This window comes from Apteryx mantelli, chromosome 4 (assembly GCF_036417845.1).
Source record: "Apteryx mantelli isolate bAptMan1 chromosome 4, bAptMan1.hap1, whole genome shotgun sequence".
NCBI classification, from domain to species: domain Eukaryota; kingdom Metazoa; phylum Chordata; class Aves; order Apterygiformes; family Apterygidae; genus Apteryx; species Apteryx mantelli.
Window position 1 is genome coordinate 37467090 of NC_089981.1, and position 26162 is coordinate 37493251.

The window sequence follows — 26162 nt, forward strand, 5'->3', positions numbered from 1 at the left end:
ATATATATTACTTGGGGCTGATGACAGCACATGGCAACTCCACAGTAACTGCTGAACTGAGCCTTTGTCAGTTAAGAAACAGCAACAAAATAAATCACACAGCTAAAAAGAGCTGATCTCAACCCTTGGACTTTGCTCGGGCACTAGTCTGACTTCTAATGTTCAGCACTGATCTTCTGGCTACTTATTGACCATTTATAACTGGACACACACAAACATAGCCTCTAGCAATGTAGTAGTTCCTTTAGGCTCCCTGTGCTAACTGTGCACACAGGTTTTGCACCATTCCAGTGCCACTTACATCAAATTAATTAGTCTCAAATTGCAGAATTCAGTGAAATTAAAATTGGATGTTTTATTTTTAGTGAGAATAGCAAAAGCTTTTACTAATAAAAACAAGTTATACACTTTCTTACAATATTGCCATAATAGGGCAACATAGTTCAAAGAGTTTCCAGTGTAGAGTATGTAAGTATTTATCCTGGCCTAAGGTATACTTAACTGTACATTTAAACAACATAAGATTGTCCTGTGAAAACCTAAATGTCTGTTTATATGATAACAGAGAGTATTTAAGCCCCATGCAGCTGCTTTAACACCTAAGCTTCAGGATGTTGGGGCTCAGCTCAGAGCAGGAGCAAAATTACTACTTGTTCTGTGGAGTCTCAACTTCTCTGTGAATCCTATAGCTGCCATAAAAAGGTCACAAAGTCAGCTTATCACGCTGCTGGAAAATCCCTAAGCTATGAGGGAACTTAGGAATGGCGAAGAGCAGAATAGGGCTCAGCGGCAAAAACAGTAGTGACCTCCAAGATGGAAACGTTCGTTGGCCACCGTGGGCAGTTATCATGACACCAAGGAAGGGCCTGATTCAAATGCAGTAGCTCCCAGAATCCCAGGGCAGCAAAAATAAAATTATGCCATTTTGTCCCTGCCACTCCCACTGCACTCCTACTGCAAAACGCAGAGCAGCTGCTCTCCAGAACGGAAATGTCATTCAAATGAGGATGGACTTTCATTCTGCACGGCCTGTACTTCTGGATTTCTGCACTTCTGCCTGCTCTTTTTCCCTTCTGGCTTTCAGGAGTCACTCTATAGCAGTGGAAGAGCAAATGCTGTGTAGGGACATACATGAGACTTTCTGTTCATTGTGAAAATGCAGTTATAATTGGTAGATAAGATTTGTGCAGGGAGGGAAGAGCGTGCACCTCTTTCTTAAGTGCCACAAAAGAGGGAATGAACATTTTGTCAGAACTTATTTTCTGCCTCGATGAGTGCTAGGTCAGGAACACTTTAATTTCTCTTGACATCAGTCAGATAGACTAAAAGTATCACATTTACTTCATTACTTCATTAGCGGAGAAGTTCCCCAGACAGGACAGCTAAGAGAAATGGTTGCTTATGAAATATGTAGCATTTCAAGTATGAGTTCAAAGTTGTAGACACCTTATAGTTTCTCCTGCTATGCTGCAGATGTAGATGTGTACTGAATATACAGGGGTATTACTACCATCCAGCTGTAAGCATTTTAGTTAGATGTCCAAATCCTATTTTCCCTATTTCTGCTATGGATCTTTCAAAGCATCTGGATATTCTGAATTTCTTGGAGGCTTCTCACTGACTACACAGAGGGCCTCCCCCTACTCCACTCCCAACACCATGTTTTAGAGCTCTTCACTGGAGGACAAAAGATCTGACGTAAATGACTGAATATTCAACAAACCTAATGAATGGGAAGTAAAGACAAAGAAGCAAAAAGCCCAAGGAAAGCTAAGAAGCACATGCAGGAAGACATACTTATCATAGATTTGGACTCAAGGTTGATTTCATTTTCCCAACAATGCAATTAAAGTAAACATTCAGCCATTAAACAGAATAATTATATCCTGGCTATTGACATTAATACTTTTATTAACATGTAAGTTAATAGCAATATAATATAATATAATAATCACAAAAGAATAGGGAAATACAGCTGTAGAACAGAAGCAAAAAAAAAAAATCATTCTCCCATTCTAATGAAATGCATAGTTATGACAACGGCAAAGCCCAAACAAACTATCTAAGAATGGCAAAGACCAAAGGGAGACTCTTTAGTAGATATTCATGCAATGAGACATTTAATAATGCATATAACATTTTTTAAAAGATCCTCTTTCTTGAAATTTACTTTACAGCCACAATGACCTTCCACACTGATCAAATAGTCCAGAACTAAGAATGTCCCTTTGGAGTCCGACAGCTGCCTGTTATTAGTTTTATCTATTCAATCTCTAAATCCCAAACTCAGAGGTTACTGGTGTAGGTCAGCTGTGAGACTATGATGACTCTCTTGCCATTCGACATGGAAAACTAAATAACAAAGTCTGCACTATGTCAGCAAGCATTTCACATTCTTTGGTTTGTCATGCAAAGCACAAAGACCCTGATACAGTTCAAAATGGTCTTTGTATCTACAGTCTTGTTTACCCTTGGAATACAAGCTTAATTTCCCACATGCCTAGAGTATTTTAAAAGCCACTTCATACAACAGAAAAGACAGTGCTAATTTCTGGCAATGGAACAAGAAGTATCAAGAGTTTCAGCAGAGTCTCTAAATCAACAGATAGATCAACTTTATATTTGCACACAGAAAGTGGGTGTGTATGAAAGGAAATGTTACTGCAGGAAAATCTAGTTCCAGTGATATAGGACCGTGATTTTACCGTCCCCAGATGCAAATTATTCAGCAACTTAAATTATGCAGCCTTTCTATTTCTATAGAATCAATATCTCTAATTCTGAAAAAGATAAGGTTTCTTCGCCTGTATACAGGTAGCAGTGTGAATTTCTAGGAGAAGGGTCAAACTGTTCACAGTGGAATATATGGAACATATGGACAAAAGGAGGGTCCTAACTTAGATCTTATGAGTTGTTCTCTTGAGGTACCAGCCATCTTCCACTAGTGTTGTAGTGAACTTCAGCTCCTAACTTAAGCATTTTAATTAGAAGCAGAGATAGAAATAGCCCCTAAAATATAAAGTAATGCAGAATCAGAACCACAATAACTAAAGCAGGAAACTTTGCACAGGGAAGGAAGTTACAACATGAAATGTACTTCCTAAAGCCTAGATCCTGCCTATGTCTTTGGCATTTATACCTAAACACAAAACAAGTTCAAAGATGGGCTTTAAAACTATCATGGTGGGCTAGCAAGTAAAGATTATCTAATTTGCTAACTTTGGAGGGAGCAGGTTGCAGTTGCAGGTTTTCAGAGTGTTGAGAGGTAGAACTGCACCTCCTCAATGGAAGAAATTTCTTGAGAAAGGTGCGGAAGTGCTCTCAACTCTTTTGTCAACTTGTGAGGCTCCTAAACCAGGTATTAGCTAGAAGAGAACAGAATAATTCTTTGCTTATCGTACTGGGACAGGGATGCACATAGGTCCTATAGGCAGTAAAATCTGCTTTTGTTCGGCCATGGATAAATGGAAAAGGGACTTTCCCACAGGAAATCAAATTGCATTTTTATGAAAAGTTATAGTTAAATACAGTGCACAAAACTGCTCCAATAACCACCCTCCCCATATTAATCATATATCCATTATTGTTACATGGCATGACAATATAGAGCCAAGATAGAAGTGTTAAACAAATACAATCTCTACTGAAAAATGACCTCCCTCCTTAACTCCTCCCCTCCTCAAAACTCTTTCTAGCCTTCAGAAAGCCCCAGACCTCACTAAACTCACTGTTAGAAGCAAACTCTTTGCAGACCATCACCTAATGAGCAAAATCAGACCAAGTCCAAGAAACAAATGTAAAACTTCCCAGTGTATCTCCATAACATCATGCCTCTCTAAACAGAATCGACATACTCACTGAATCCTATTTATGTACTTCCCATGAATTAACTTACTTCATGCAGTGTACCATATGTGTCCCAAAAAGTACGTAAGTGAAAAAAAATCATCACTACTGTGCCCACTGAATGAATTCATATGCAGGCCGCAAAGCTGAAAAGAATGTAATTACAAGAGAGCGCGCATTTCTCACACAGCCACCTTCTCTCTGACCTCTCAAGTCCTCTTCTTCAAGGGAGGACTATAGGCATCTTCAAAGAATAAGCCAGAGAATTAAAGTAACAACTTTGGTGGATATTAAAAGCATGAATTCAATCAAGAGACAGACTCTACACCGTGTAATAATTTGCTCTCTCTCTCCAGTAAACCCCTCCACGTTACACAGATGATAAATTATCCATCTCTTTCTTTTTTCTGCAGCACGTAAACATGATATCATGTCTTTCCTTCCTAACTCCTGATCCTCTGCTTCTTAGGTATTGAGTGCCTTTCTTTCACAGCTAATCTAAACTACTAATAAACCCAGGTAGATTTAGAGCAACTCTTCTCAACCTGTATTTAGGAATGAAAATGCTTGCTTCTATTTCAGACCTGAAGAAGAGCTTGTGTGCCCAGAAGTTTGTCCAGTTTCCCACTAAAACTGATCTAACAAAAGATGGTACTTTCCTTGACTAACTTTGCCTTGTTTGGAAATAGAATGTCGCCTTTCCTTTTGGTGCTGCTAATTTCAGCCCTCAGGCATAGCTACTATACCTTTGCTTTCAACTTACTATTTGTTGCTTAACTTTGGAATTACTTTATGTAACCCAAAACCACTTTGGACTACAGCTTGTATAAAGATTCCTTGCAAAATAAAAGTATATGTTATTGTGATTCTAATCAGCAGATCCCAAGGCCATAAACTTCAAAGGAACTTTGCAATGCGAATTTCCTTGCGTCTGCTAATCAGTTTTCAAGATAAATGTGTGATCTTTCAAAGACAGAGAGAGAGGTATCTGAAGCTACCAAGGAACAACTTGCATATTTAGGAGCAGTAGTACTTTTTTAACTCACTGACAAAATCCAAACAGATTGTCCAGCACAGCAAATCTGTTAGGCACGAATAATCTTACCAGCCCTATGACTTTGCTATTAAGTAACTACATAACAACCTACATCTACAGTTTGCAATGACTCACGGCACAAATATAGTGAACAATGAATGATAAGATGTCAGTGCTTATTTATTATAACTTGCAAAATTTAGAGATTTTTAAGTCATGCTCATTTAGTATATAGGATCCTTATATTGGGATGTTCCACTGTTCCACTGAAGGAAAAACGGGAAAAGTAGAACTTATAAATGATTTCAATTATAACAGCTGTATGCAAGTGCAGTTGCCAGGGCTTTCTGGAAACGAAGAAACTGTGGGTTGATGGTGTGAAACATGCCTGGTAGAGTTGCAACAGCTTAGCATCTTTCCTAGCTAAGATCTCCTGAGGTCTGTAGATGACTCCAAGGGATCTAGGTATCCCTTTTCCTGACAGCAAGGACATCCTCTCTCCATTCACCCATTCATATAACACACTAGATAAATTCCTCTGCAAGTTCATTTACTGTGAAACTCCACAAACACTTATGTCAGCGCTCCGGAGGGAGCCTTACAGGAGTAGGCGATGCTGTGGGGGAAAGAGATGATGGGAATACCACTGCCACTGAGAAAAAGTTTACAGTGCAGAAATATCTATTTCAATTTATTTGTACAACAGTTGTGTCCATCTGAAGACTAAAATTTAACCCAGTCATGTTTTAAAATTTTAGGACAAAGACTAGCTTAAACTCCAGACACCTTTGTGCTTTTCTTATGCATCATGCTGCCCTTGCTAGAGTAACAAAACTGGTCATCATGAGATACAGTAATGAGATACTATTCTTGGTGGATATTATCCCCGAATGGAGGACTTTTCTCCTCATCTGCAAAGCCAGGAACTACACCACACTTGAGCACTTAAAGGCTGTCTTACCCTATTATACAAGTACTTAGCATAATAAAGATGATCTTAACAAAATTATTTTTTCTCTTGTATTGTAATATTTTTCCTTTGTCTACTATAAAATAGTGCCAAAAAGAAAGAAAATTTAAGCATATTCTAAGGCCATACCCATCAGCAACATGTCTGTAATAGTATTCTCCTTTCAGTGGTATTTGCCTCCTTCCAAAAGCAACATCTCCGTCTCTCCCCCCTTTCAGAACAGGACAATGTTATCCCCAACCTGATGACATGCTTCAACGTGCTTTTCAGCTCTTCACAAGTGTAATCCTGGTTCCCATGATTATCAAGGTAGTCCAACAATCTCCCTCCAGCATTGAACGCTAATGCATTTTTTTAATAATCTCATCACTGTAACAGGAGTCAGTAAGTTAACTTGCAGTTAGTGAATTTAAACGTACTGCAGTCTAAGGGTTTTCAGTCATGAATGGGAAGTGTTGTCTATTACCAAGAGTCAAGAAATGTATAAATAACCTTCACAAGTTTTTATAAAATGAAAAATAAGAGCAAAATATTAATCTTACCTATTTTTGAAAGTCATAATTTTTGCCATTTGTATAAATTATTATAAATAATAGCACTTAAAAATCTTTATGCAATGACATTCTTACTAATAGTGATAGATCTGTGCTTGAATGTCCTCTGCCTTTTTACTCTGCTATCGTTTCACTTTCAATTTTTCCTTCCTGTTTCCTTTCCTGTTCCTCTCCTGGTACCACATACTGATCTGGGATTATCCAACACTCTTGCCGAAAGCACAAAACGCTACTGACTACCAGGAGCTGGTTGCAGTGGTGAGTCCTTCTGACAGCTAAAGCGAATGTGGTCTTGTTTTAACTGCAGAGTAACAAGAGTATGTTTGTAATTGTTATAGATCTGAGCCACAGTACAGAAACACTCTTAAAAAACAGTTCAATCCTATTCGTGCTCAACATGTGAGCCATGTTTTACCTGCAGTCCACAAATGCCGTAGCTGTTCAAAGTACAAAGACAATGTAATCTGATATCTGATGAGACAGCTCCTGTAGCAGTCAGAAGAATGCTTTCCAAAGGACAAACTGGAAATAACTTTTTATGCCTTATACTCTATGCAAAGAGTTGTAATTCACACAACCTCAAATTAAATTATAAACATTCAAGAACTCACACAATCGCCAATTAAATCCTAAAATTGAAACAATTCAAGTTAATCATACCCCAAAGTATTTATTTAAGCACTCCATCACTGAGGCTTTAAAAAAAGTCATATAGACATTTCCTTAACAGCAGCCTTAAAGTTACTTTTGATAAGCTCACATTCATTAACAGTCTCCTGACCTATTCAGGTAGATATAAGTCAACACAGGTCTGAGTTACCTTATCTAAACAAAAGGTTATATAAGTAAGCAATTACTGAAAGATTTACTCAAATCTACGTTTCAAATTTTGCCCCTCTATCTCTATGGATTCATAAATGCAAGTTGCATACATGAATGTAAGGGCAGAAATAAGTCTCAGATCAAGCAGCTGTGCCTGATGATGTAAAATGAATATAAATAACCAGATGGTGAACACCAAGCTCATATACATAGAAGAGACAAAACCATAGGTGGCTAATTTACAACCTTTAAAAAAATCACAAACTAAATAAAAAGGCATTAAAATTGCCCTTTGTTCCATACAAACACAAATTGTCTTGAAGTGAATAAATAAGCTCAGCTGTGTTGTGCAATGATTCCATTAACCTTGCAATCAAGCATTAAATTAAACTGCCTAGTTGGATTTCCCTGCTGCAGGGGAAAACGTACCTTGTAAGGTCTGTGCTTTATGTTAATAGAGCTAACATGTAAAAGCATCACAACTAGATTTCTACAATTAATAACACAAGAAACTAAACAAGTGAGCAAATTGCAAAAATTCCCCTGATAACTTTTTAATGATTAACCTAATGCTTACAGGTTCATAGCCCTTCCTACTGGTTCTCTCATGCATTCACTTAACATCTGCTTTGAACAAGCTAAATTTAATTTTCATACATGTTTTCTAGGTGTACCTATAAAGCAGCTCAGAACTCCTGCTTGCCTCTCTTCACAGGATGAGGCAAGCAATTCATTAGTGCACCACTCCTTTTCCATATGTCAATTTTCATCCAATAAAACTGCAGCTGAAACCAAGATTAATTTTTTGTTTAAACTGCAGATTTTGAGCAGCAGCAACCGAAGAAGAACTATTTTTAAACTGCTGCACTATTATCAGCAAGTTCTGACCTTCTGAGGTAAAAAGGGTTGTGTTCTAATTAGAAAAGAGTAAATCAAAACAACACATAACAACATCACCAAATCTGGGACCAGGTTAATTTATCCATGATCCTATGTCGCAGCTAAATTACCAGCCATACATAATCTTTATTACGTGTCAAGTCACCCCCTCTCATCTGAACTGAAAGAATTATTTTCAAAGCTATCTCCATTCTCTCTTCATTTTTACTTCTTTCTTATTCTTAAATGTTTTTCTTTCAGCGAGTATATTCTTTTGTGTCTCTGAAATAACTGATACTAACTAGGGATTGCATTTTCTCTTCAGTGTGTCACAATCCCATTCTAAGTGGAATCTATTTAAACACAAATAATATCTCTTGTGGAACATAAGAAATTGCCGCTCTCGTGTTGTGCTTTCAGTAACGCAGCTTAGCAAATAATATGTGAGATTAATTTACATAGCAACAGAAAATGTTACAAGTACAGAAGATATTGTGGCAGAAAGAATTGATAACTCCTATATCACTAGCTCTCCAGAAGGCTGACTGTTAATTAAATATAATTTATATTAGAAGAATTCTGTATTATAAACATACAGCTACAGTTAATATGGCAATGTTCAGAAGCCACAGTAACAGATGAGGATGACAATTTACTGACATTCACTTACTATCTCAACAGTAACGTTCCTCAGGCGTTTAGTTTGAAAGGAGAAGCAACAGCTACACATTGATGCCATTAAAAGCAAAAGTAGTCTTTTAACCCATTTATCTCAGCTCTGACAGAACATAGATCTCATTACTATCCATCTCCTTGTCTTCCTGTACGATCACACTCCCATAAATTATGGGTTTTTAGAGACCTGACAAACACCTGATCTTTGGACTTGACTGTTCACACTGAATCAATTGCTGGACTCAGACGAATCAGTGGAAGTGAAGAGAAAATTAGGTCTTTTATATTTCAAACACTATTAAAATAGAATTCTTATAGTTTCCTTATGTTACGCACTGTGCACAAAAGCCCACATGAGAAGTCAACAAAACAAGCATAAGACAAAGTTAGTGTTTGTCCTGGCACCTCTGTGAATGTATAACCTGACATACCCTGGAGAAGCTTATAGGCATGTATTCAGTATCCAAAATCCCAAAGCTATTGAACTGAGTTCCAGTACCCATTAGATATAACTGAAACCAAATGCAAAATCATATCCAAACATTTGCTGGATTAGAGCTTACCTATCAGCATCTCCCAGGCCCAGTGAAGTATTACGCTGCATCGTCTCCCGTACTGCAGCCATCCCATCAGGCAGCCGGTTTAATCTTCGAGTATAAAGGCCCAGACCACCATCAGTCATATACCTTTAAAAGAAAAAAACAAAATGTCATGGTTAATAAATCAATAAACCTTTTAGATATTTCTGTACCTCATATCTTCTCTACGATTTTAATCGTATATTGCATTTTTTCCCACCTTGGGTTGAGAACATTAGGCAGATAATGAATCAAGGAAAGTTTTTGTGGAGCTCTGCACTTAAACATTGCCTTTCTCTCATTGCTCTCAACTTCATTTTGCAGCCTCTCTCATCAGTAAGAATCGGATTTGAACATACTGGTGACAAAGAGAGAATACAACCTTTGTTAAGGATGCCTGGATGCAAGTCATTTAATATTTGTGAATGATGCTATTAGTCACTCCTTACTGTCCAAAAAATGCACAAGTTATATCATCTTGAACCATTTTGCAAGGGCTAAAACAACATTCGGGAAATCTCAACACTGTTGAAGTTAACTGCAAAAATCCCATTGACTTCACCCTAGATTTTGTCCATGGTCCATGAACAATGAATATCCCAAGACATATTGTCAGAAATCTAATTTGCTGCATAAAGCAAAAGTTTTTTTCAGCCTTGTTTTGGCCTCTACATTGTGCTCTGTCTTCAACCCTGATCTGTATTCCCACAGACATCTGCAATCAAATAGTGTTATTATCCTTAGATATTAAAAAGTACCAGGTGAATATATGGTACTTCACAAATTGCTAAGATGGCACATTTCTCACGTTCTGGTTTAGACAAATAAAAATGAATTTTAAAGAGAGCAGAGATGACACTTTTTGGAGAAGAATTGATAAATGTTTTTGATCACAATAACGCAGGTTGTGTGTTACCTAGCATTTTTGCTGACGTCTGCATTATGATTATTGCTGTCTGCAGAAGTACAATGTGACTAGAGGATCTCAAAGCCTTCTAAAATCTAGTAGACAAACAATTTATTTCCACATGGAAGACAAAAGCTCATATTTATACATGAAGAAACAATATTGTATAGGTTAGCTGTCCAGCTTAACATAATTAAGTCAGTATGATAAAACTAATAAAAGACTGATATTTGGACAAGCCATTGAAGGCCTAGTTTAACTGCAATTCTCTGAAACACCAAAGAAGAAATTTCCATACTCACGACTTGAGTGGTAATCAAAAAAAGAACAGTTAAAAAGATGTAGAACTACACAGCACTTCAGTGTCGTATGTTAATAAAACATTGTGGTATATTAATAACATACTGAAATTAAGAGGTTACTCCAGCCTCTTCTTCTTGAACAGCTTTGCAACAAGCTGCACTACATCAATCTCTCAACAATATTTTCAAAAGTTTTCTGGCCTTTCATGAAAGTAAAATGCAAACAAGTTCAAAGTGTCAAAATAAAACAAGAGGATTTTGCTCTTGTTTTAGCTTCATTTCTGTAAATATTTCTGACCGCAGCACATACAGATACACCGAAGCTAGCTTTACACTTGAGAAGCAAGTCCTGCTCGGCTCAAGATGTTCGTGTGCCCCCAGCTCCCTGCTAGCACAACCAGCCTGCCAGCCCAGCTACCTTTACATGAGCAGTACTGATAGTTGTGTACACGTACCATAAACTTTTTTGCACAACTATTTGAGAATCAAGTACATGCAACAGCTCTAGCAATACAGTGCTATCTCTGGCGTACAGCTGGATATGTAACCTACCTCACCGAGTCAGGAGTTGAAAAGATTGTGTCCTCTGAACTCTTTAGCCGCTCTTAGTGAAACAACAGCAGCCCACAGAACGGCATCCAGAAACACAAAATATCTTGCTCTTCCTTAAAAAGGCACATAGCTTTTCTCCTTACAGCAAGACTTCCTCATTCACAGCAAGAAAGGAAAGCCACTCCTGGCTTCAGGCAACCATCCCTCTACCCTTGAGAGGGAAAGTGGTAAAGCAGATAGCACACGCTTTGTTTCTGCATTTTTCCACTATTTTCCTCACAGATGTTACTGCAACAGATGTGGTTGACTGTGAAGTCAAATTCAATTACTACATTTATAAAAATAGTAAAAAGTCAATAAACCTTGCACAATCTGCTGTTTAGCATTTGAGTTAGCTGCATTAATCTGTAGAGGTCCTTCCCAGGAACAACCGAGGAGCTTCTCTGGGGAGCTTAACAAAGAGGTTGCTAAGCTAGTCAAGTCGAACCCAAGGCTCTGCTCCGCACAGCAGCCTCTGTGGGGACAAGATTCTCTCAACTCATAAACAAAGGCTGCAAAAAGCCAGGCAAGTGGCTCCACTGTAACTTGTGTGGAATTTGCCTTAGGTCTTGTATTCTAACATTTGTTTGACACAGTTTATAAAAATTTTATCATGGAAGAACATTCTCTTCCTTAAGCTACTAAAAGAAAAGAAAAGTGGAGCTTAAAACCACATTGTTCTACAAACATGCAAAAAACATTTTGCAGAAACACCTAATGTACATACGCTAATTGGTTTATTGCAGTTACTTGTCTGCACATGCAGTATGCTTCTGTATGAATACCTGTTAGACACATTTGAAAATGCAGCTTTTAGCTCTGCTGTCAGACTTTACCATTCTCTGGCGTATAACTAGTCCTTTGATAAAAATAAAAAAATAGCTGAAGTTAAAAGAGACTGTTCTCCATACTTATTACATGGAATATGTTAAATGAAACATATTACTCTTAAGAGTTAATCATGCTGAAGGCAATGGAAAACTTCTTTACTAATATAAAATTTCATCCTCTACATAGAAGCTCAGCAATCTGATGGATTAAAATAATTCTGCAGTTGCATCAAATGAAAAAATTAACTCAGATTTTCAGTGGTGCTAAGCATTCATAAATCCTGCGTAGGTCAATGGAAGGTACATGCCTTTTGCAGATTATGAGTTTTTTGAAGTAAGACACTGTAAAAAAGCACAGATATAAAATAGGACTTTTACCAGCTACACTAATAGGACAAGTTTCTTCCATGTAGGAACAAAGAGAGATAAATCTTTGTATTTTGAAAGAGGTCTGTGTAATCACAGATTGAAAGCTTTTTTCTGCTACACACAATGTCCTATACCCAGGAATGTTTAATTCCCAAAAGATGTCCAAAGCAGTGATGCCTGAAGTGCTGCATGAAACAGTGATGTCAAAGAACATGGGGGAAATATTATCTTCTAAACACTACATAGAGAAATGCATTCAAAACACAGGATTCTCTACTATCCACAGGCTATTCAAGAGAAGAGACAGTAAAAGATATTGGTACCACCAACCTCCAGTCATTGCTTTCTCCTCCTTTCCCTCCCTCCCTTCAAACTTAAAATCATCTCGGCTCTCAGAAGGCATCTTGCCTTTATGAATACAACATTAGTATTGCTGCAGATTTATCTTATGACAAAGAAGAATATAACAAAGGGATATTTTTCTAAAGACAATCTTAAAAGGTTTTAGTCAGGGAGCAATAAAACCAAGAAATATTATCCTGCATTTATATACAAACACCTTTATCATTTTCTTTCTAATTCTCTGCCTGTACATACTGAGAAAAATAGTCAGTGATGTAAAACTATATTTTAAACATATTTGAACTACTGAAGGTTCCAGTTACTCAATGTGGTTTGCCATCAAATTGTATCTGTAGCAGGAGAGTACAGTGTTCAATGAAAGTTTATTTTAGGCACACTTTTAACTGTCACTAAGGAAAAGATGAAGGGAAATTAAAGAGGCAGGCATAACTGTTCTTATGAAATATAAATATGACAATGGGCCTAATTCTAGAGGCACTTAATGCTACCTAAATTTATTGCCCCACTGTACATCTATATGATAAGTAATGCTAGTATATTTGTTCAACGGTATTAGCTGGTATCTGTTCATTTCTGCAGAAAAATCAAAACTACCCTTGGTGACCTAGCACATGTTGCATCATTTGACCCTCAAATGGAAGCTTCTAAAACAACCTTACGTATTCTGAATAAAGATGAAAAGGAAAACCTTTACCACTGTATTGCTTTCACAAAATTCAAAGTGTGTAAGAAGTTACATTCCAACCCAACTTGGACTGACTTATCACAACATGGCTTCAACATACAATTACACAAATATGGTCTTTCCTACAGGTGCAGAAGTAGTCAGTGCTATGGTTGTGTCAGAACATAACTTTGCATAAATCACTGTGTGCTGTTGCGGGCGGTAATTCTAAGAACATATTTTTCAACTTGATGTGCCCTTCAACACCTGCAACAACCTTCCCAGCTCCTGAATATAGGCAAAATTTTCTTTGATATAACTTTGTCTCCTATACAGTGGCCCACTGCAGTCTAACCAATTTTATTAAGCCAGTTATTTATTAGCTTTATTTCTTTAACTTTTCTTATTAAGAAAATGTGACAAATTTGTACTAAATTGCTAGATTTGTGAATTACCAGAACTCTGCAAGCACATTCAGTGCTAAAACAAGTACTTTGAAATATCTTTCTACCTACACCAACATAAGGAAAAGTTTAAATATATGATATGGGAAAACATGTAGTATCCAGCCTCTGTGGCTTTTATACAGATGGGTAAATTCTAGATGCTCAAAAAATTTAATAGCTCAGGTTCTTTTAGGGATGGTACCAACAGACGATGGGGATGACTACCTTTGCTGAAGTCAAATAGAGTAATACCTAAAGAATGGACAATGAATGAGACAGTGATGACATCCGTTAAAAAGTGCTTCTAATTTCTAATCTTTTCAGAGATTAATGAATGATTAATACTCATCTCCATAGCTTTACTCTTAATCAGTATGAAAATAAAATCAGCTGACCCTCTTTCTTTTAAACAAGAGCAGTATTGTGCACTTCTAACACATAACTGGAACTTCCACAACACTTTCTAGTTTACACTTTTTTCTAGAAAAAAGTGGCCTCCTGCCCCATTTTACAGGCATAAAAGAATCTGCTTTGGAGTTCCCAGGACAACCTGGACCTTTAAACTTCTCATTTCTTTTTCCAAATACACCCTTTCTGCACCTCTGAAATGGCATAATAAGTCCTTCCAAGTGCAATATTTTTAGGATATTTGTGATGCTGAAGTGATTTATTGCCCTTTCATGAAAGGCAGGCACAGCAAACGCCTGGGTTACACCAGGGATCAGGAGAATCCAGCAGGCTGAGCCACTTGGCTTCTGCCCGCGCTCTGCGCTTGCCCTCGCACCCAGACAGCCAACAGCACGCTTATTTTTACGGTCCGACAACGCTACCGCTTCGTATATATTCATTCCAGCATTTAATCTCCGAATGGGAGTCTTCCAGTTTTCACAGCAGAGAGCCGAGGGAGAGGAGGAGCGGGGGGCAGGCCTGCACCACGCGAGGCGCTGGGCAAGCCTGCCCTCGGCAGCCCTCCATCGCCCGCCGCACAGTGCTGGGCCCGCGAGCCGGAGAGCCGCCACGTGCCCGCGCCGAGCACCGCCGCCTCCGGGCGCCCGCTTCCCGCCTGGCGCGAGGGCGGCCGGGGCAGAGGCAGCCCGCGATCCTCCGCAGCCGCCCCGCAGAGCCGCCCCGCAGCACAGCTACGCGCAACGCAAAGCTTTCAGGAATTACAGCTTTTGGATTATTCTGGGCATCCGCATACGCTCTGACACTCAAAAATATTCTCGTTTCGCCTCAGTAATAGCACTGTTTTGCTGAATGCTTTCCTTCAAATGTTTATCTTGATTAGGCTTCAGTTGCAGCGTCCTAGCAATCACTGATTGCTGGAAACACTGGTCATTACAGCCGGTTAAATAAGATCGAGAGGTTTAACAAGCTTTGAATATCGGAGAAGGAGTCTAACTTTGCCAGTCACAAAAAACATAAAAAAAAAAGTCTCCACTACTCTGTCTGAAGTATGATAAATGTGATCAAAACATTCCTGTTACTGTAACCAGGAATTTGTTTTAAATACGATTTTAAAAGAACCTGTGCTGTGCTCTTAGCCTAACTGAAGAATCATGACAACCCCAGACATCTCCGATTAGTATAAATTTGGTATGCCCTTTTTGTAATGACTTTGATACTGGACCAGATGCTCTTCCCCTATTTTTTCTCCAAGTCTTTCAAAACATGATTCTTGCCTGACCACTCTCCACTACAACGCCCACCATCAGCACAGTAGTCATCTTTCTAACCAAAGGGTTGAACATATACCCTGTCCACAAACCTGCCTTAAATTAAAAAATAACACAAGGAACAACCACAAGGAACAACCAGCCTGGGATTTTGTGTTGTGTTTAAATTCCAATTTTTGATCCAATGAATTTCAACATTTCAACAAAGGCATTCAGGAACAGGATCATGTCCTGAGCTTTCAGCTTGGTACTGCTAATACAACACCCAAATCCTTAACATTCAATCCAAATACTACCTTTCAGGTTCATAGAAACACAAACCTAGTGCTCATTTCATTCAAATTTTCTTTTTATAACTAAGGCAGCTGGATTTTATGGAGATGGTGTGAGGATAAATTATAAATTAATAGACTTTTATTAATAATCAGTAACTATTTACAATTAATGATCCATCATTAAAATATAAATTAACAAGCTAATTAATAAAATATAAATTGTTTCGAACATGCTCAAACACAAATCCAGAATAAGCCAGAAAAAACAGTCTATGACTGTCAATCTCAAATATGATAGTCATTGCTGGGAAGAAGGAGATTCCTGTTCCACTAACAGGTAAGAAAGAAGAAATGAGATTATGTAAAACTTCAACAAAGTATGTTTTAATTTCATAGTTTACATGAAGAAACTTCCCAACTGTAAAGAACTAACAACAATAGTCGCTTATTCACTGTCCAAAGTAGTCTAGAAGCAAAAAAAGTTTACCTCTCTAACTACTTTGTCCTCAGACCTTTTTCTGGGAAAAATCAAGTAACAGAAAGAAGTAGTTTCTGTGAGATCGATACCTTTCTACCTGGAGATGAAGTAAGACTACCTGGCACATAAGCCATTCAACAGCCATCAGACAGTAACAATTTTTGGTCATTGATGCCCAGGTCTACATTTATTTCTACATGTGTCCTCATCTGGATCTGACTTTTAAAAAGTCTACAGGTCTGCTGCTATAAACTTCCATTTGCTAAAGGAAGGAAGACCAGGAGATATCAGTGATTGCTGCCACCATAGGTGAAATCTCATATATGCCCTCTCATCTATTCCCCCCAGGACTCTGGCTTCTTATTAAACTTCTGAAGAAATTGGTTTCCTGTCGAGTAAGCAGTCTTAGATATAGTTTAAGAGAAGCTATTGGTATATGAGAAAAGAATATTAAATTGAAAGAAGGCACCTCTCAGATCACTGGGTCCATTCCTGTTTTAGAGCAAAAATCTCTTCTAGTGTATAATCCTCCTTCTAGCACTGACTCAATCCCACTTTGTCAAATTCAATTTAAGCTGTGTGCTCCTCAGGGAAGAGACTTGCCCCACTATCATTTTTGAAACTCTTTACAAATGTAAATCAGCCCATCCAAAAAGAAGACACAGATTAGGCACTGAAAAGCCTCCATTTAAGGTAACCAGACATTCAAGAGCTATAGTTAGTAGAGATTAGATTATAATGTATTTTTATATTATATTAGGTACAATATAAATACTATATTTACAGGATTTTTATGTTTGCCTCAATTTCTCCCCCTTTCTGCAGGCTGTTTATGAAAAGAAAGAATGGGCTAAAGCTTTACTTATTCCTCTTGTCCATCTTGGAGTTGAATGCCCCTTCAGAAATGAATGCAGCACTGTATCTTGAAGAAAACCTCTTGGCTATGGCAGTGAGAAACTTCAAATGTCAATATTAACTATTAACAGCTCCTTGAAAAGGGCTTCAAAGAAACCAGGTGATTAAAATGTGTTTAAGAACATAGCAAGACCTGAGAAAACTCATGGGAAGAGACTGGGACGGATCCTCCCCAGACTTCACAGAGGATTTGGGGCGGCTCTCTACTCTTTGACTACTTTGCTAAGAGACATTAGGAACAAAGAATTTCTGCTGTTGTAACCACATGACCAATAAAAGCATAATTATTTTTAAGAAGCAATCCTGTTTACTTATATTTATTGCAGTTTCCCACATTTTTCCTAAAATATTGTGTCTTTAATTCTGAGCAGATTTAGTTCACTCTGGTGAGGCCACTGAGTTAATCCTAAATTGCCTTGACTCAGAGTTGGGAAGGTTGCCATGCCCACAGGAGTTAGGCCACGGGAGATGTTAAGTCTGGGGTCTATAGCAAAGCCTCTCTAGCGCAAATCTATGTCCAGGATACATAGATTAAAGGTGAGCAGCTCTAAAGGGTAATTAAAAAAAAAAAAATCCTACACAGTGAACACAGAGTAGCTGAGAGCGTCTGAAGTCCCACTTCTCTCCAGAGCTTAAGAGCCTGAATCAAGGCAAACAAAGGCTGGCATCTCCAGCTACTGAGGGCCTAGGCAGGAACCTAGTCCTAATGGAAAGCACATAAGCACTGCTTGAAAGAAGACAGCAGTGCTCTCTTGCTTACTGCAATGGTTGTGATGTCCCTTTTACATAATACTTCAGAGTTCTTGCTGGATGCTGAACTTAGTTTCCTTCTCTGCCTGAAGAGATTAAAAGGCACATTTCTCACCTCACAAAAGAATTTATCTACAACCAGACTAAGCTAACACTAACACCAGACTAAAAGCTTTCCAGAGGATGGGAAAGGTGCATCAGTCATCCACCTTATCAAAGCTGGGCCAGTGGGCATGAAACCCAAAAGATGCAGTAGGCTGGAAGGATCACCCATACGAAGGAGAGTAAATCACAGCTCAGGTGTTATAGCACTTGGAAGGAGGAAGTACTAAGTCCTGGGGTTCTGCTCCCAAGATGCTTTCTGAAATATAGCCAGGGATTTGTTAACATAAAGTGAATGACCCATTCTGGGAAAGGAAGCCAGAGACTGTAACGTTTCGCTTCCGCTTGAGTGCCTTGTCCAACAGGGACTGCCTCCTCCCACAGACACATTTTAAAAAGAAACCACTCTTAATTGCATGACATGAGAGCCCAAACCTGTCAGAATGAGGCTGCCAAGACTGGGAAACACCCAAGGCCACACCTTTCACGTGTGGAAGTACCACTGTGGATCCTAATGAAACATGGGTGGAAAATCATTACTTAAGATGTGGCAATGATCACACACACAGCGCACAGACTGCCAGACTATAGCAAGTTCAAGTTACACCTGAATTGGGCAGCTGTTGAATGGGTTTTTGTATATGCCAGTTTTGATTTAGATGCCTAAATCCTTCTCATTACCTATTTCAATGAAAATCATAGAAATAAATCAAGTGATCCATTTCCCATCATCCCCTTTAATTTTGTTAGCTACAGGAGCTCCTTTGGACCAAAGGAAACCACCGAGGGAATGCTGCTGCTTAATAGATTCTTAGAAGGGAATCCGGAGTGCCGACAGAGTTACTCCACGGCACATTTCGACTCAACCAAGCCTAATCCTTCCGTGCAGATCATTCATATTGGCATAGTGCATGTGATTGCATCTCCCTCTACTGGTTAGCCCCAGAGTCGGCCCACATTTTGTCCTTTAGAAGCAGTCCTTTTGCTCAAGTTATAAAAACCTGTTGGCACTAAAGGAGCAGTTCAGACACTACTGTGGTGTGTATTACAGAAGCAGACACACAGAGTGAGATGATCACTGTTGCTGGGTACTTTGGTAGCTATTAACGTTAGGCCAGCAGCAAAGAACAAGGAAGCAGCAAATACCACATGAAACAAATGGTGAGTTAGACCTACTGGCAAAGAGTGTATACGACCTTACATGACCCAAGCACTGTACAGTTGACTGTATGGCAATTTGGGGGAAGAATATAAGGAAATATCTGAATGTCACCAGTTAAACGTTCTCATTCCTGATGCTGTAAACCCTGGGTTTTGCTTTCCAACCAAGTTACTAAATTGTCTGAGGTGAACTGATTAAAATGCATGGTCCCAACTGATCTCTAAGGATATGTTTATGACTTACAGGCATACGATGCCTTACTGTACTGAACCCTAAATAGCAAGAAAAGTTTTATGATAGCACATTATCTGAGATACTGTTTGTGACAACTGATTAAACACTATTATAGACAAGAAATGGAGCTGACACTGGAACAATTCTTGAATTGAGTGCAAAATTTAAGTTTATTTTAAAATTATTATACAACATTAATAATACTGAAAATGCTTGTGTAATAGTCTAGTCATATCCTCTACAAAGATTTTTTAAGTACAGTTCTTGGGATATGATTTACTGTATATTTAAACATTGCCATATTTTTTTCTTTTCATTCTTATTAGCACTAGGACATCAACTCTCTAAACCCAAAAGCTAGTACTGAACTAGCTTCAACATAGTTTACTAAGAAGTCAGAAATCAAGGTATCCTAATACCATTTCATAAAGGTCAACATTTTGAGTTTGCTTGGCTAATTTCTTTATTACTATTTGTGCTAATTATCTATTTACCACTTAGAACTACCATTCTACAATGCCAAAATGATCAAAATGTAAGAAAACAGTTCCAGCCCAGACAGAACACAGTTCAAATAAACACTATGCTCACAGGGAGAATAAGTTAAAATAAACTACCCCCTAATGATTCTTAGTCATGGTGATGTGTTATAGCCATATAAGGAATGCATATGCAGCTTCACCCATTATTTGTACTTGGATGAAATCTTATCACTCACCAAAGGCACACCACTTCAAATGCAATGTCCAATAAAATGACTAACCCACTGTAACTCAAAGTGTACAGAAAAAAGATAGAAGTATTCACCATGACAAAAAATAATTCAGTAAAGACTATAGCTAACATTCAGTCAATGTACAGACTGAAAAGGTTCTTATTCATACCATGATTACCACTCTTGACTTCCAGTTTGCCACACATTACCTGGAGCAAAAACCATATCTATTGCAGAGAGCTTAGAAGGAAACATGACTCTTAACTACTGTTATCAAGAACAATTTTTCATTAGCAGCAAAATGCATAGTCCTTTTCTTTCAGCCTACAACAGAACTCTGTTTCAAAGATGGTTTTGGGCCATATAGCCTGAGGTTACACAGGCCTCTGAACCACAAAGATGATTTCTCGCTAGAGCACAATTCCCTTATGTGGTTGTTTGACCAGAGCAGCGGCAGGTCATTAAGCAGATTCCCCACCCCAGAGTGGCCTGCTCTGCCCTCTAATTTCCCTTCATCTAAGTTCTGAATTCACAGCACTTGAAAAAGGATCCCCATGGAGCATAAAGGCTTGAATAAACAAGAAGAAATCAGAATCTCATGAGGATCACACACACAAATACATTAAGAGGTTGTGGCAATAGGGATCTGGAATGGGAACATATCAGCCCCATAGCATCAATCAAATTGGGAGATTAACCAAATGGTATAAAGTCTGGGCCAAAATGTTCTCTCACCCATAACAGCAGCTGCACCTGTGGGAGGTCAGTGCTAGAAGAATTTTATTACAGGGCCCCTGAAACATAGTACGTAGGCCAAACCCTTTTGTCTTCATTTGATAGCTGAAGAAATAGTTAATTGCTAGGCTGAAGTAAGGTATGAGAGTCACTCTGTAACACTTCTTAAATGAGATACACTCGGAGAGTTAGGGAAAATGCTTTGTGCACCAATCAGTGTTAAAACCGAATTAGATAAAACCTGAAATTTCCATTTTTCAGAAACTGAGCAGCACTTGAGGGCTCCCAGGTCCTCCAGACCGTAACTTTGTAGCACAGACCTTGGAAGTCATGGTAGCACCAGCAAGCTTGGCCCCACAGATTCTCAGAGAGGGAGTACGGAGACACTCCCGTTGGTAGGGGGCTGCCTCTGACCATGTGCCCCGCAGCCCCACGTGGCATGCGGCCACGTGGGCCGCACACTGGACTGCTCAGATCTGCGCTGCCTGGAGGTTTGGGCTCTAGGGCAGCTGAGATGTCAAATCATCAAATCTACATTCTGCTGGAAGGTAGCTGGAACAGATACATTTCTGCAAGAAATTGTTTTGACAAATGGTGTTTGCAGACCAAAAACCATTTCCTGAGAAAATCTTTGACCAACACTAATGAACATATCCACTCTGTTGATTCTGCATAGAAAACTGCATATTAGGATAATGAAAACAGGGTCAGAAGACTGATTAAATTAAAGGAAAAGAATTTTAAAGGGTCTTTTTGACCAACAGTTCTGTTGTTCCATTTCAAGGAAAGATAAAAGGGAAATTAACGCTACATCTCATTAGAGAGAAGAGAAGGGGCGAGAGAAGAGAAGGGGAAGAACATGAAGGTTAGCAGCTATAGGGAGATTAAAGTAGACAAAACCTTCCAAACAAATCCAAAAAAGTAATGAGTTAACCTCCTCATCCAGAATGACCGTTTAACTCTTTGAAGTGGATAGGTGAAATGATTCTAGATTTCTGACTAGGCCTATAAAGCACCAAAGGTCACCCAGCTGTGGGACCAGGTAAATGATCACATTTGGTCACAAATGGTCACAACACTTGGGAATCTTCCTTGCTTACTTCCCTCTTTGGACAAATCCCAGTGCTGTTGCTTTGTCATTCTGCTGATGTTTGAGCTTCCTCATTAAGAGTACTTCTTTCCTTTCATCCATACCTGAAGACTTAGTTTAACAGATATTTTCTGCCCATTTGGAAAAGATACTCTTTCTAACCCTATGAAATCGATTCTAATTTCTGCCAGAGCTATGCTTGAGCAGACTTAGAAAGGGAGGCCAAATGAGACTTCCCATGACCCAGTACATTTCAGAGAAAGCATAGGGATCGTAGGCCTAAAAGAGTTTATCTTGGCTAATGAATTTATTTTGGCTGTAACAAATATTTTGGCTTCCTACTCTATCAGTTTGCCAATAAAAACATAGATCCAAGGTTGCAGACTACAGCATTGCAACAATTTTGAAAATGACAAAGTGAAACATATACCAGTTAATAAAGAGCTATTCATGTTGCAAATGCCCTTTTGTGCCGTTTTCTGCATTCTGTAACTCAGCTTATGAAAATATTGGGCCTGTTCACCCTAAAGCTGATCTTAGAGATTCTTTCTGCAGCAAGCTATGCTGATACTTTCTTTACAAGCAACCTCTCTAATTTCTAAGCAGTATATTATCCCTCTCCCATGGAGACACAATACTATCCTACTTTCTACTACTGAGCATAAACTGACATTGGGGAAGATAACTCAGGATACTGAGGCTACCAAACCAAAACATCTGGTTATACTGAAGATGGCAATCCAGCATTACTAGGTGTCAGTGAGATTCACCAAAGCTAACACCCTCATTTCTTAGACAGAAGGTTTAAATCTCTCAGTTGACAGTGGGATTATATCCAATGTTGTTATTTCAAATCAGTACTAAGGCCTCCCCTCTAACAGAATCTGCACATATGATTAGTCTCCACAGACTATTTAAACCCAGCATTGTGAGGCTGCTTTCAGGAAAGATCACTTTAAATGTACATGAGTACAGCGGGATAAGCCCTCCAAACTGCCCAAATTTTGAACTCAGTTAACAATCTGAGAATTAAACTGGGTCTTCTGACTATGGATTGACCTGTAATACAGATTCTGCCCTTGGAACTTAGTCATTGGTTAAAATAATGATATCTAAATCAATAAAACAAACCACATTAGCTACAAAAGCCTATTTTACTAAATAAAGGCAACAGACATGGAAGAGAAAGACATTTATACACACAACAACTCTTCTTGTCAAAACAATTTTAAACTGATATCTCTCTTACCAATCTATTGATACCACTTTTACCAATCTGTGGCTGATTATATGAGAAAAACTGAAAATTATCTCCCCTGTTTAAAAACTAGTGGGAAATAAGAGTCAGATACTCTGTCTCATACTCTATCTCTCATTAAAAATGTTGTAATGATCAAGACTAGGGGTGAGCTGTAGTGAGTATATGACTGTTCTGCTAAATGTTAGTGTGCCAACTGTTGGTTTTAACTCACTGCTTTGATACACTTTAGGTGACAGAGGCATCAACCAGCAAAAACATGTGTTACTTTATGAGTCCCTCAGTCCCAGAATCTAAAGACCAGAGTTGTATTTTTGGACTCTAGAGACTTTCATACTCTACAGGATGACCAGGGAGTCACAGAATAGGAAATGATACATGGAGATGAGTGAAGCCACAGATTTCTCTGGAAATATCATTCATGAACTTAACAGCTTTCTTATTATTTCCTTTTTCTCCATCTGGAACCTGCATGTTATATAGTGACTAAAGTTCAGTCTTTACTGAATCTGCAAAGACTGGGGCTCCTCTAGGGTACAAACAACAGAAACTGGAAATGACCCAGTTCTGCCAGGGACGCTGCTTAGTTCTTACTCTAAGCACTCTATAGAAACAATGACACTACTCAGAATTTATTTTCTTCACTTCTAGACCAACACAGATGTAAGTCTGAATAAAGGTCATAGTCCTGAGGAAAAGCAATAACTGTGATTACAATAAACATGACAACATGCAGGTATAAGCTGATTTATTTTGCAAAAGCACAGACAATTTTAGTGATGTGATGCATTACTAATGTAGCAAAAGCTAAAGGTGCTTTTATGTGAAATAGAATTTTATACTATTTTTGCATTGCTTTCTTTACTATATGCTCCTCAAAGAAAGCAAGCCAAATAAAGTCCAACTTTTCAAGAAAGACAGAGTGAAAACATCCATATATTCAGAAAAGACAGAATGAATGGTGGTTTCCAGATTGCTTCCCAGTTAAACTACTGGCAAAGAAACAGCTGGATTCTAACTTTCTGCTTCAGTAACAGACACTAAATATTCCAGCTAAGCCAAGGTACAACAAACACTACTATAAACATTGTGGAAAAGCAAAGGATGTAAGGTGGCCAAACAGGTAAAAGGCTGTTATAAAAATAAATAAGTAAAGAGATAAATATGTCATTTTCAGCTCGGTAATCATTTTTAGCATCAGTCTAAGGCTGATATATTTGAGCAAATCAAAAATGACTATACTTTCTGGAGGGACCTGAATACTGACATATTGGAGCAAAGAACAAATGCTTTTTCCAGTCAAGGCAAAGGTAAGATGTTGATGTAAAACCTTGTTAATAATTGTCTGTCAGTTCATATTTCTTGTATTATAACTTATATTAACTTGTTCGTTAGATTTTATTTTGCATGTGCAACTATTTCACCCTACACACTGATGTGCAAACTCATTTCCTTTCAGTGAACTTTCTCCTGAAAGTTCAGACAGCAAGAGGCTTCAGTAACAGTACAGAAAATGCCTCACTCTCTCCATCTTGTGGACATAAATGAATGCTGCGGTATGTGCTTGACTTTCCACAATGACCCTGATTCAAGAAAACATTTAATCACATGCACGAGTAATGTTCCTAGCTAGGAAAATTTTTTGACATATCCTTAAGCTTAAACCATGTGTTTAAATCCCATTGGCTAAATTAACCATGAGCTGTCCCTCCAAATTCTTATTAAAATGGGTATAATACCTTTTTCTTTTTTTAATAATCAAGAGGAATATAGCCTCGTTTAAAGCAATGCAAAAATTACAGAATTCCATGAAGTGTGGTATTTGAGAACAAAACCAAAGGTGCTTACCCGCTTGTGATATCATCAGTTCTGATATTCTTGCCCAGCACATCTCCATCACTCATGTAGCCAGTGGCATCCATGGTGATGCCTTCCAGATCTATTTCATCACTTCCCTTGTCAGAGATGTCCACATGGCAGACATTACTACTGCGGGATGCTAGCTGTCTCCGTAAAGGTGCTGAATACATATAACGTCCCGACTCGGCATTAATGAAGCGGCTGGCATTCCCTCTTGGGGGATATCCGTTTCCCATTGATGGAGCATCGCCTGCCTGAAGGCGGGGGCTGGACTGTCCCAGTCTCCACGATAATGGTGTTGGTCTTCCCGTCAAACTGAGAATGCTGCGACCGCTTATTTCGGTAGTGACATTGGTGTCAAATGTAGTTTCCAGTGTGCTAAAATAAATAAATGCCCCTGATTAAACATATACTGCTATCATACAGAACACCATTAGATTTCAGGTGATGTTACTTCATGAATTGTAAGACCCTTACGTTCTGAACGCTCCAGTTACAAAATACAAGTAACAACACCAACAGATTTTACCTGCTACAGATCTCTGACAGTTAGATCCATTCTTCCAACACTGTTCTTAAATAATGATACCCTTGCACCCAGGCCACCAAGTGTTTAACATATATGAGAGCAGATGTAAGCAGAGACTTTTTAATGGATTACCCACAGTATCAAAGTGTAACTTTGTCACCTTCAATCACATATAACCCTATTGTAAAATGTTCTTACTACTCTAGGCAAGGGAGTAGCATATTAAGCTCACTAAAAGAACATCAACCTAAGCGCTATTTTTCTGACACCTTTTCTTCTTTTTTTGGCAGCATTCATGAAACAGTCCTAATACCCTGGAGATGTATGCAACATCAAGATGGTAGCTATATCTACACTGAGGAAAGGATAAAATTAAAAAAAGAAAAATAAAGGTAAAACTATTTTTCAAAATATATTTTACATATCTATGAATTAAATGTTTGGTAATATTTATATTTAGTTATTTATATTATATTTATATTATATATAATAATATAATACCATTATTATATATATTATTTACTATATATTGTATTTTATTATATATTATA

The 26162-nt window shown here is 38.3% G+C and overlaps 1 protein-coding gene across 1 annotated transcript in view; it reads right to left on the bottom strand.

Moving 5' to 3' along the window:
- Positions 1-26162, bottom strand: part of NAV2 (neuron navigator 2) — a 247619-nt gene that overhangs the window by 82524 nt on the left and 138933 nt on the right. The window contains exons 11-12 of the mRNA XM_067296249.1: positions 25071-25460; positions 9346-9468 (exon numbers count right to left, since the gene is read on the bottom strand). Coding sequence (XP_067152350.1) covers positions 9346-9468; positions 25071-25460 — 513 coding nt within the window. The remainder of the gene's footprint in view (positions 1-9345; positions 9469-25070; positions 25461-26162) is intronic.